We start from the raw sequence: 13,609 nt of genomic DNA, 5'->3' as shown, positions 1-13,609 counted from the left end.
TTTGCAAACAAGTGGGAAATTACATTCAAAAGTAAACTTATTGGGCCATTGCAAATTGCCCCCGCAATGGCTATTGCAGCCATTTTTCAAAATGGCCACCATGAATGTCTTTTTTTTTCGTAAAGTGTTGCAGACGTCAATTAGAATTGCCACAAGGATGGAAATTTATATTGAAACTGAAATTGATAACAGGCCATCCAAAGTGCACCCTCAACAGCCATAGCAGCCAAGTTTCAAAACAGCTGCCATGGATGCCCCTTTTTGTTTTTGCAAAAAATTGCTGATGTCAGAAGGAAAAGTCAATGAGACTTTGCAAACAAGTTGAAAATTATGCTCAAATATAAATTGAAGAATAAGGTCTTCTTAGAAGGCGCCCTCAAGGGCCATGCTGACCGCCATGGATGTCTGCTTCTTTTTCTTTTCTTTTTTTTTTTTTTGGGGGGGGGGAAGATTTGCTAATTTCAGAGAGAGAATCAATGAAATTTGTACATATGAAATGTTGAAAATCATACTCAAAAGAAAATAATATATGAGGTAATTACAAGTGGCACCATCAACGACCATGGCAGCCATTTTCCAAATGGTCACTATAGATGCTATTCATTTCTTGAAAATATGATAATGCCAGAAGAAGACAATACAATTTCTTGTGCAAATTGACAAAAGACATTCAAATAAATTCAAGCTTGAATTTGAATTTGAATTTGAAATGAAGATTCACCACCATTTAAACATCGTCCCCAACGGCTATGACAGATCTTTGTCAAATTGGCTTCCACACACTCCTTTTTTTATTTGTTTATTCCAGAAGGAGAAAGCAATAGAATAGTGCTAAAAAGCCATTATATCTAATGCAATCTGGTGTTCAAAGAAATTTAAATTTTAAAAAAGGTTTCATTGATGGGTTAGTTCTAAATTCATGTTTTCAGTTTAGATCTAATTGCAGTATTTCGCGTGTAGCGGCTAACAGTATGGATATCAAAGGTATGTGTCTTTGTGGAAGCATAGCAAGTAAATTAACTTTTTTTCGTAAAATGAAAGACCATTTTTTCGTATCTGTCTTAAAAATATTTAGGAAGTTACATTTTAGAAAAGATACACGTCATATAGTCCCATATATTCAATGATTGGTGTTACTGTCAAAGTTAATACATGGCGCCATTATCCCTGGATATTCATATTACTCTTTTTCGGAAATTTTTCATGTTTGCCACCTAAAATATGCATCCATCATTGGTGAGATATAGTCGCTAAGCATTTGCCTTGTTTATTTTAGTTGTTCCTCAAATGATTTCTTTAACACCATATTTCAGATTATATAATGTCTCTGTGAGTATTCTACTGTCTTCTCCTTCTGAAGTTAAGCAAATTCTCAAGACAAAAAAAGAAGACTGTATTGTAGCTATTTTGACAAATAGCTGAAATAGCCATTGAGAACACATGATGGCTCAATGTCAAAACTTCTTTTTATGTAATTGTCAACTTGCAGTAAAAAAAAAATTGTCTTCTTCCGACATTAGGACATCTTCACAAAAGAAAAATGGCATCTATGATAGCCATTTTGGAAAATGGCTGCAATTACCATTATTAGCATTTTTTTTTCTTCTTGAAAATTTGCGCAGGAACAATTTCTAGAGTTAATGCAATCTAGATAAATTGTTTGATTTTAGACATGATTTTCAATTTATGTACACATTTGTTGACTTTTCTTTCTGAAATTATCATTTTTTAAAACAAAATGACTATGACAATGGCAGCCATTTTGGGATATGGCGGCCATGGCCGTTGAGGGCAGTGTTATAATAATCTAACGCAAACATTTATTTCAAACGTAATTTTCAAATTGTGTGCAAATTCTTATAGACTTTTCCTTTCATAAAATCAGGAAATAAAAAATAATGGAATCCATGGTGGCCATTTTGAAAAATGGCTGCAATTGCCATTGAGGGCGCTATTTACAATAATATAATTCATAGGCGCAAGATATACTTCAAACGAAATTTTTGAATTGAGTGCAAAATCTTATTTACTTTTCCTTCTGGAATTAGTAAATTCAGAGAAAAATGTGGTATTCATGGCAGCCAATTTTAAACATGGCCGCCAGTGGCGTTGAGGGCGCAATTTGCGATGGCCCAATATCTAAATTTATTTTGAATGTTATGTCCCACTCGTTTGCAAAATCTTATTGATTTTCCCTTCTGAAATTTGTAAAATTTTACGAAAACTGGCATTTATGGCGGCCATTTTGAAAAAATCATGCCATGGCCGTTGAGGGCGCAATTTGCGATGGCCCAATATCTGATTTTACTTTGAATGCTATTTCCGACACGTTTGCAAAATCTTATTGATTTTCCCTGTTGAAAGTTGTAAATTTTTACAGAAAATGGCATTTATGGCAGCCCTTTTGAAAAAATGGCTGCTATGGCCGTTGAGGGCGCTATTTACGATGGCCCAATATCTGAATTTATTTTGAATGTTATTCCTTACTCGTTTGCAAAATCTTGATGATTTTCCCTTCTGAAATTTTTCATTTTTTGCGAAAACTGGCATTTATGGCGGCCATTTTGAGAAATGGCTGCCATGGCCGTTGAGGGCGCAATTTGTGGTGGCCCAATATCTGAATTCATTTTGGATGTTATTTCCTACTCGTTTGCAAAATCTTATTGATTTTCCCTTCTGAAATTTGTAATTTTTTACGAAAAATGGCATTTATGGCGGCCATTTTGAAAAATGGTCGCCACGGCCGCTGAGGGCGCTATTTACGATGGCCCAATATCTGAATTTATTTCAAATGTCATTGTCAACATGTGTGCGAAATTTGGTGATTTTATCATAAAATGCACAATTCCTCTAATTTTTCAAGCTATGCCGCTCCACTATAAAGGGTGAGTGATTTTGTGACTTGTTAATTTCTCTATTATCACATAATGCATGATATTATGTCATACAGTGTGTGATCATATCAAATGTGTGTATAATCATACATAGGCCTACATGCATGTTTATATATATATATATATATATGTATATACAATATATATATATATATATATATATATATATATATATATATATATATATATATATAAATATATTATACTACAAGGAAGAATAAACCGATAATGCAATATTTCGCCAAAATAGAGTTTATTGAGCAACTCAAATTTTCGGTGGCTTCCATCCACCTTCTTCAGGAGTTTACATATATATTTATATATAAATATACCAAAACACAAATATCTATTCATGAATACCGGTATATGTCTACACACAGGTTTATGCAGTTTAGTGGAAATCAATTTTTTATCATTTACCTTGTGCCTTTTTCCAGACAGTTAATGACTAAGCTATGTTGCCAATTTGAGTAAAATATATTGTAAAAGTTGATTTTTGTGTACAATTTTTCGCACTTGGTTGGGCAAGATGAATTTGGTATTCTCACTAAAAATAGTTACATATACATGTAACAAGCAAAAATTGCATGGTTTTATTTTCATGCTAGAGTTTCTTGAAAGATTCCACTTCTAAAGTAGTGCTTTATCCCCTTTTTTTCTTTCTCTCTCTCTCTCTCTCACACACACACACACACATACACACACACACTGTTTTGTCTTTATGATATACGTACCATCACATCTCTGATGTGCATCATATTCTACTTTTATGATAAATGAAGTTTGCAGGTGGTCTCTATGATGATATGTGTTGTTGTTGTTTTAAAGAAGAGAAAGAGGGAAAATTGGGGCCCTATTCATCAAATAATTTGCCCCAAAATTTGCCCCATGATATGTGTATTCAGAAGCATTAACCCGTTGAGGACGGACTGATTTTGCTACAACACACATTTCCCATAGACACCTGCCCGAGTATACTCGGGACTTGTCTTCAACAGGTTAAAAAAATGAAACAGACATAATTGTGCAGAACCTCACAAAATCAACCACATAATCCTCATGATCATTGAAGGCGCAAGAAAATGAACGTCAAGGACATTTCATCAATCAGAATCTAAGTTATTTCATATCTCATTTTATTTGCCTTTCTTGAAATATGATAGAATGGCAATTAATAGATTGTGCCTATAGACAGACAAGGCCATATAATTTTCCACTAGTTTGTACATACATACATACATATCATAACTATTCCTTCTTAAAATCAATTCTTTTTTTTTTAATTTTCTCATGAATAACATACAGAGCAACAGTGACATATCCATGTAGTACATCATTGGTGCACAGAGCAATATAAGAATATGCACTTCCTACATTGTTTTCATTGGTATTTAAATGTATAATGAAAGTAAAGGTGAAAACAAAAACAACAAAGAGATAGAGAGAACGACTGGATGTTTTGCTACAATAACACAAACACATTTTTGATGACACATTAGCGAGCATCTTAAAACCATATTATCACAATCGGATGATGTAATAATCATTGTGCATTTTCAATACATGTACAATAATCTCTCTCTTGATAACAAAATGACTCATGTAAAGAAAAAAAGAATTAGAGTTTCAGATAAGTTAAGCAAGAAGAAGTCTCCTCCCCCATGTGTGAATCACACATGTCCAGAATATACATGCAATCTCATCTTCTCTTTGGGTAAAAATCTATATCAGCTTACATTTCATAGACTGCCTTGTCAAAGCTCTTTACTTGGCTTGACATGGAGACCTATTCACACAAAATTTCAATATTTATCCCACAATCAAAAGAATTGTACATGAAAAAAACAACAACAACCCAACCAAATCAATTCCCTGTACCATCATTTCTACCCTAGGATGAACCAGTCATTCCAATACCCTCACATTAAACTAGCACCTCTCATGTTGTATGCTCATATATAGGGCTCCACACTAGTGTTGGCCCCGGGCCACTAAAGAATTGATGAAGGGCCACCAAATGAAACAAAATGGAAGGGGAACCTATGGAAATAAATGTACATAATTAAACTTCAATGTCTACCTTGATATTTGATTTTTGGAGTCACCAGCTGGAAGAATAAAAATGAGAAATTAATCATATGAAACATGCACGGCCTTTGGTGTGACTTCCACTATTTGACGCTAACTTTCATTTCAAACACTGCATGGTTATACATAAAAATGAAATCTTTCCAACAAGTGCTACATCAAATATTGTCTCCCGGGATAAGGTAACTAAAACAGCCCTCTTAATCCTAATTTAATCTGAACTTATCATGCAGGAAAAATCTACAATTGAAAGAAAAGAAACAAACAAAATATTTGTGACGGGCATACGAAGTAAACACTACACGTCTCTTCTATGTACTGCCTCTGATGGCACGAAATCTAATTATTGAGAAATAGGGGCACAGGTAATTTCTTCAATTACCTAAACTCTAGAATATCATACACTGGACATTCTGTGTACTACCTATTTCTGCTTTCAAGAATATCTTCATTTCAAAACAATGGCAGGATGGTGAGGTTGACAAAAAAAAAGAATATATCACCGTTTGTGAGAACAACTAAATGTCAGAAGATAGCAATTCACTCTTACAGTATAGAATGGCTTGTTCTTGAGATAATGAATTCATAGAGACCAAAACTGGAATGCTTCATGTGTGTTACATTAGGACAAATAGAATACAGAAATGTGACATCATAGCCATTCATCGCCATGGAAACTGGTTCTAAACAACCTCACCTGGCCTAAATATCTGTAAACACTATTGTTGCTAAACCATGTTTGCACCTGGTTCCAAACCAAGCTATAACAAAAGACTGTGACATCATCACTTTGGTATTCTATACACAAGGTGTGTTACTACAAAGACAGACAGACAAACAAAAAAATGTGTTACAAAGCATCACATTGTTGTAACAAAACAATACAACAGGTGTCAAAACAACAGGTGTTAAAAGGTATCATATTGTTACACAAGGATAATTACACACTAAGTAGTACAATGAGAATGTTACAACAGGTGTTGTGTGTCACAGAATAACAAAAGGATAATCAAAGCAAACTAGCAACGAATGCTTATGACAATCACAAAGGATATGATACTAGGCAAAATACATGGCCTGAGCATTGGAAAAATTGCAAGTCTAAGTACTTAAAACAACTGAAAACACTACACTCATATATCTGATGAAAATTCTTTCTCTTTTTTTTTTTCTCTCCTTTTGTTCGTACATGAATATCTACAGCCTATAAAATTGCACATGAATGTTCAAGACATGACAGTACTAAATGTTAAAATTAAACCTCTCTCCAGATCCGCAATGCAGTCAAACCAACCATGCATCCTACGGGATGATTTCTTTATTTCTATTCATTTCTCTGCTTCCTACGCACTCAAAGCAGAAAAGAAATAAAGAAAAAAATGCCAACGGTTGTCGCAACAGAACAGATTTAGAATCCCACTCTACTTCATAAATATTCATGAATCGTCATTACATCTTGACATTTCACAAATGGTCCAGAAGTAGCTCTTGGACTCAGAAGGTAACTCTACAAATCAATATGGTGTGATTAGAATTTCCCTGGCACCATATTTCCACACTTATGTCTGCACTTACAGCTCTACCAAACCCAAAATGACGGAATCTGACATTACAGTACATGGAAAATGGACACGACTGACATCTTGGTGTGACTGTCACTGAAAATTATCACATTGCAGTATACAAGGGAACACTTCCCTTTCTTGAAAACTCTCTGTACAGACAAGTCAGGGTTATAGTTGTTTGGCAATTGCTACAAGTTCATCTATTTCACAGGAATACTGCTATAATGATGTCAGTCACAAAAAGGACCTGGCTCCTTGCTATTAGATAGAACTGAAACCTAATTTCTTCAAAGGAGTAGATTTCATGCAAAGAAGGTCAAAAATGTCTTTGCACACTATGTGAAATTCTTATTCACACTGGGACAAAAGGTGTGATACAAATATAGCTGGGAGCGTCAGTGCACTCTCGATAATAATATCAAATTCATATCATTGTCTTTCTAACCACAAATTATCACCACCTTGGCTCATTGGTGAGTAGGGCATTAGATTATGACACCTATGACGGCTAACATCCATGACTTCATTCCATGCGAATCAATTACTGATAATTAGCACTTGTTATCAGCAGAATCATCATTATGGTGCTGCGTTTCTGACATCCGATCCATCTTCTTGTGTCTTCCAGCACCTCATCGAACCCAACACCCCAAAATTTGCCACCGGACCGTCACCACTGTTCAGCCTCCTCCCCCGTCCCATCGGGAGTGCATCACCTCTGGTTGGGGTACTGGCGTGGCGCCCCATAGCTCCTCCGGGTGGGGCCGGACCCGCCCCCCTGGCCGTACCCTGCCGGCTGGGCGAACTGCTGGGGGTTGTACATCATCGGGACCCCAGCGGGCTGGGCTGCTGGTGGTGGTGGTGGCTGTGGCTGCTGCTGCTGCTGGGCTGGTGGCGGCTGCTGGGGCGGCTGGTTCTGTCCCAAGCTGGCGTCCTGCTGTTCCCAGGTTGAGGGAGGCTGGGATGAAGCCTGTTGGGTTACAGGGAAAAATTTGTTGCAGACTCAGTGAGACCATCAAGAGACATATCACATATAATTTTGTTTGCAGGGATGGTAAAGCTTTGATTGAGATGGGGAACTCGGATATTAAGTTGTTGCGAGATAATTAGAAACCACTTATAAAAAATTTTGAAACCTGAAGCCCCACCTCAACAAAACTATACCATTCCTTTAATATGGCATGTCATGATACCATTAAAGTACGGACAGAAAAGACGCATGTGTAAAGACATTGCTAAATCACCCAGCATGCATTATACGTACGTCCAACACATTAGCAACAAGATTATCTACATTGATATCAACAGAAGTAAAGACAGAATAGGAGAAAGAGACATATTAACATAAAAAAAGGCTACATAATATTTGCTAAAATCTAGATCAAGTTTGACAACAAAAGATCTAATGTACCAAATACATCTTGAAGATAACTTAACAAATATTAGTAGGTGATTGTGAATTACATGTTGCGTAAATGTTAGCTTTGATTAGTTATGTATCCATGTACAACATGCTCAAATATTTTTTTTTTTTTTTCAAAGACATTAGTTCAGAATAATACGAAGCAGCTGCCTGTCATTAGTGATATTAAAATGATATTTAGTGCGTGAAAAAACCCCCCAAGAGTTATAAATTTCTGGCATGATTTGATGAAACAGATTGGTAACATAACACTGGCAATTTCTTCAACTGCTAAAGATACATAAGACATTTTGTGCAGGGCATATATTCTTGCTTTAAAAAAAAAAAAAAAAAAAAAAAAAAAAAAAAAAATATATATATATATATATATATATATATATATATATATATATATATAAGTAACCCCCTCCCCATCCCCCCCACATAAAAAAAAAGATAAAACAAAGCAAAACATTTTTTTTTTTTCATACAGCACAATAATCTTGTATTTGAGTCATCCTGTAAAAGAATACATTATTTCTGTTGATTTGTAAATCTAGCAAGACAAATTTAACATCTGACCCTCTCAGACAAAGATGAATACATGAGTAATTCTGGACCCTGTCCCATAAGGAGCTGCAATCTAATTTAGATTTGTTCCACACCACAGTTAGTTGGAGGAATAGAAGTGGATCTAAAATCAAATGAAACTCTATTATGACACATGGGCCTGGTGGAACTTAATATCTCACACTGTATTATCTATCACTTAATCAAGTGGTGGAGGATGAAATTTCTCATACAAGTCTTCGTAAGAGAAAAGTGCTGCTTGGCAGGCACCAAAAAAAAAAACCAAAAAACCAACTAAACAGAACAGAACAGAACAAAACAAAAACAAACAAACAAACCAAAAAACAAAACAAAACAAAACAAAACAAAATCATACAATCAAAAAAGTTGACTGTGGATAGAAGAGACTTGAAGTTTTCTATGGTAAATTGGTGAACCGCAGTGTTTGATCTGTGTTCTTGTGAGCGGTTTACCGTAGCAGAATGAAAGAATGCTCTTTGGTTGACTTCATTTTGTCTGCATTACAACAAACTGATATTATGGTGAACAAGAAACAAACATACATATGACTGAAATACGTGATACTATAAAAGAACATTGAGGTGTAATCCCTCCCCTTCCCCCTATCATCAAATGTGTGGAACAGAGCACACCACACATGGCATGAAGGCTAATCATACAAACAAAAACATTACTCCTAGATCTAAAAGGAAAGTGAAATCCAAATAAAATTCCTGATTTCAGACTTAGTTATGCTTTGCTTCATACAGGAGAGCAAATACATGTTATGTCCTACTCCAGAGAATTCTGTCTTGTTCTTTGCTTGTTTGTTTGTTCAACCAACATTGAAAGCTGCTAGGAGGAAATGCACATAAATCAACACTGCAATAGAGTAAGGGCACAGCGGTTGCTTGTGCACCAGCAGAAAGCTTTGCTTTGTGCAGCTTTATGTTGGGTGCTTTGTATTGGCTTTTGCATACAAGTAGACCACCATATCACATCAAGCATTCTTTGCTTTCTAGCTCATGTACACAGAAGCAGTTTGAAACATAATAAACAGGAATTAAAGCACGAAGCCACGTAACTTATGGGCTGCTTTTGTTGTTGTTTTGCTCACTACTACGTTAAACTGACAACTTCCACATATTATTAACGATACAAAGAAGCGGTGCAGATGTCACACGCAAAAGCATGATCAATGGCAGTGCAAACAATCTCTTAGCACAGTCATAAAATTGCTTGCTGTTTGGAACATGCAAATACAGTCTTTTAATCTCAGAATTTCCAGCCATTGCAGTGCATTTCTTTGACCTTTGATTCTCCAACACACTGATTCCACCCATCACCACATGACCCCAAGAGAAGGATTTTTTCATCTTTCCCAAGTCCAATTTAACACTGTAGGCTGACAGGATAAATATCACAGTGAAAGGGCTTCACTTACACAGCTTAACAAATGGCTTTTTTTTTCTCTCTTGCTCAATGTGTCCATATTCAATATATACAGTCAACCTCACTGACATAAAATCCAAAGGGACCTGAAAAAATCCTTTAACTCTTGTGAATTCTGACTTACACAACAGAAGTACTGAAAACATGATAATAATCAGCCGAGTAGAAGTTTTCTTCAACTTACCCAACTTTTTTTTTTTTTACTTGCACGCTGACTTAGGCGAGGTTGACTGTATACATTATGTACAATTTATTCATTTACCTGTTGATTTATACATTACTTGGCCTATAGTGAACATTAGTTGTCACAGCCAAGTAGGTATGTGGGTTTGTAGCACTTGTAGACTTCTATAGTACAATTTCACTCTTCAACCAGATTTAGATGACACATAGGCATGAAAGTATAATGTGCATTTCAGATCAAACTTTTGTACAACTTCCGATGATCCAATAGGATATCAGGAAATGACAATATCCTTTCATTTTGCTTTTTCTTTCTTTCTTTCTTTCTCTCTCTCTCTCTCTCTCTCTCTCTGTGAATGTTTTGAGAAACGTTACAGTCCCACTGGGGTAACAGGCTTGGTTCGAGGTGAAGTTATTAAAAACATCATAATTATGTGCATTTGGCCACTCACTTGCAAATTGACTTGTATTTAATCTTAATTGAAAATGAAATTAACTTATTTCAATTTTGGACCACCAAACAAGCTTCGCCCACGATGATTACTCTCTCAACCAGAAAAAAACAAAAAAATCCAGCTGATGGAATTGATCATCACATCATCATTCCATGCGATCACGACAACCTCAACCTCTTGTTTTATGTATTGACAGTCCCATGAATGGAAAGATAAAAGTCTACAGCTGGTACAGCATGCTACAAAATAATATGTTGATGGAAATTGAGCCCTGTGGGAAAAAGAACAACCACAAGTAGAGTGATTTAAAAAAAAAACACAACAAAACTGCTCCCATGAAATACAGAGAACAATTAGGCACATCTTCCACATGATACAACATATCAACCAAGTACACAATATATTTACAGACACCGAAATGAAATGAATTGTATTAATAAATATCTGATGAGTTAAACAACGAGGCCTTTGTAGGACAGTGCAATTGTTAGTCACATGTGATGTTTGACGTGAATTGTTAATGTACATGTTTGCCAATGAATATAGCTCACACATAATAAATAAGGAGAGATATTAAAGCAGAAATCAAATGAGTGGCTGGGTAAACATTTAGATTGTTTGCCAGACTATTTGTTCCTCTAATTTCCGGTGGGAAGATGCTTGCAAAGTCATCTTGCAGAGAGAGAGCAGCACAATACCATAGAGCTGAGGGGAAGGTTGCCACCCTGCTAATGCCAGCTTTTGCCACACCAAAGTAAGAAAGTCTATGACAAAGTGTCAATGCAAAACTTCTTCATGAAGCTGTTACACAACAGACCATGAATAGTTTTAGAGGTAGCAAAGCAGTTAACACAGGAATGCAGAGTACCAAACACCAGTGGGTTAAAGTGTATCTTGACACTAGGAAGTGTAGAAGTGTACCTTGACACTAGTAGACAGAGGAAGGGCTTTACACCATTAGTACCAGGAGATCTTCATGAATCAATTTCCTGCAAGTAACCTATACACTGTAAGTGCAAATATTGTATGTTTATTGCAAATCATTAATTTTGAAAATAAACTGTTCAGCATTGTTGTTATTGTTTTTTTAAGTGCTCGAGCCTTGACCAAAAAAAAAGAGAAAAGAAATGCATCATTTGCTGTGTGTTTAACTGATGCTGTAAAGCTGATATCTCAATCAAAGCAAATTTGCTGGCACGTTGAGTAGGAATTATAACAAATTATAAAATATACTGATAATAATCACATTTCTTTTTTTTTTAAACAATGCGTCATGGTGTATACAATCATTGCACAAGGAAAAAAAAAATGGCCTAATGCGGTACATGTAACAGAGCACTGCTTATACACCACATTGAGTGAAAATGAGTGGTCAGTGAATGGACAAGTGAAGAATGAGTGAGATTTGTGGGACAAGCACTGGGGGGAAAAGGGGGTGAGTGAGGCAAGCTTTAGCATGGTATAGCATGGCATGGCATGGGGCAGGGGGGAGAGGAATGCCCACAAGGGGGTCCCGAGGCTCCCCCAGGGGTGAGATCAAATGAGCGAGGGTGTACCTGGTGTGCCATGTGCTGGCTGACCTCACACGAGAGATCACTCATCGAGCTTGAGCGAGAGAGCTGTACAGAAGGGAGGAAAAGCAGCCATGATGGGCGGGGTTTACTCTTGGGAATGACCATCAAATACGAGCTCTACCTAATAGCTCATTCCCACTGTTCATGTAATCTGCTACGCATGCCACAATTGGGCCATTAGGAGCTGATCGTGTGAGTTTTGTTCGCTTGTATCACAATTTGCGCCACAATTGAAATCATGGTGTGAATTGTGGAGCAATCGTGATGATATTATCAGAAAAAATCAGATCTTGAGATCAGTTGTGGCTATTGCATTGATCATACACGTGTGTAGACAGTTTTTGAACGATCCAAAACTTTTCTACAATCAACGTGACAGCAACGACTGACCTCAAAATCTGATATGATCACGATGATTACGCGACAATGTCAATCGTGATGCAAATCATGATACAAATAGACAAAACTCAGACGATCAGCTACTTATGGCCCAATCGCGGCATACATAGCAAATCACACGATAGTGGGAACAAGCCATAAGCTGGCTGTCGGATGATTTCAAACCTAAGAGGCATCTAAAAAAGCGTAAAAACTGTCCTGGCACCTCCAGCCAGACCATCCAAAGTTCAGCACTACATGAAATGATTACAGAGCCACAAACCCCTTGTAGTTTTAATGACAGAAAGATTCACACATCACACAAATCACACACAAGTGCCCGAGTCATTTTGACGTACTTGTAACTCAAATATGCCTTCCGTTGACCATCAGAGAGTTGTATTCTACTACCTAGTACATAATACATGTTTTTCACTTTGATTGACAGGTCTGACAAGTGAACTACTCTAAATATCATCATACCACTTTTTAAATCGGGAGACTCATGATACTGCTACTCTGCCTACTGTAGCAATACTTCAGAATTTCTAGCACACCTCAACCTACAAAGCCATTGATCAAAGCAAATTAAACTAGAAATGTCGCTACAGCGACTGATTATACCCCCGCCAAACAACATTTCATAAGCTTTGGTCAAAGCAACATTTCATAAGCTTTGGTCAAAAAACTGAGGAAGTAGTTAAATCCGCAAGATCTTTCCTTGATCTTCTGCCATTAATATGCCGTTACCATGGCAACGTACTTTCGGGTACTGTCGAAAAATGCGTCTTGCACATCTACAACCAAAGGCACACATCTGTACCAAGTTTCATGGAAATTGGGCAAAAACTGAGGAAGTAGTTTGCAACACAAAATTTTCCATCATTTTGGCTCATAATATGTGAGCTGTTACCATGGCAACATACTTTTTGTCACTGTCAAGAAATGTGTCATGCTGACCTATATCCTAAGACAAACATTCAATATGAATTCCATGAGAATTGGAAGAACACTGATGAAGCAGTTTTGCCATGAAGCATTTTGCCCT

General features: G+C 36.5%; 1 protein-coding gene across 1 annotated transcript in view; it reads right to left on the bottom strand.

Annotated features, from left to right (window-relative positions):
• Nucleotides 1-4,946: 4,946 nt before the first annotated feature.
• The window catches only part of LOC139721369 (uncharacterized), a 39,337-nt gene continuing 30,674 nt past the window's right edge, over nucleotides 4,947-13,609 (bottom strand). Inside the window, exons 27-28 of the mRNA XM_071632686.1 lie at nucleotides 12,166-12,228; nucleotides 4,947-7,517 (exon numbers count right to left, since the gene is read on the bottom strand). Coding sequence (XP_071488787.1) covers nucleotides 7,260-7,517; nucleotides 12,166-12,228 — 321 coding nt within the window. The 3' untranslated portion in view covers nucleotides 4,947-7,259. The remainder of the gene's footprint in view (nucleotides 7,518-12,165; nucleotides 12,229-13,609) is intronic.

This window comes from Diadema antillarum, unplaced genomic scaffold (genome assembly GCF_040938485.1).
Source record: "Diadema antillarum isolate AM-2024a unplaced genomic scaffold, OU_Dant_1.0 scf00000141, whole genome shotgun sequence".
Taxonomy (NCBI): Eukaryota; Metazoa; Echinodermata; class Echinoidea; order Diadematoida; family Diadematidae; genus Diadema; species Diadema antillarum.
Note: the sequence above shows the minus strand (reverse complement) of the source record. Positions and strands in the feature narration are given on the sequence as shown.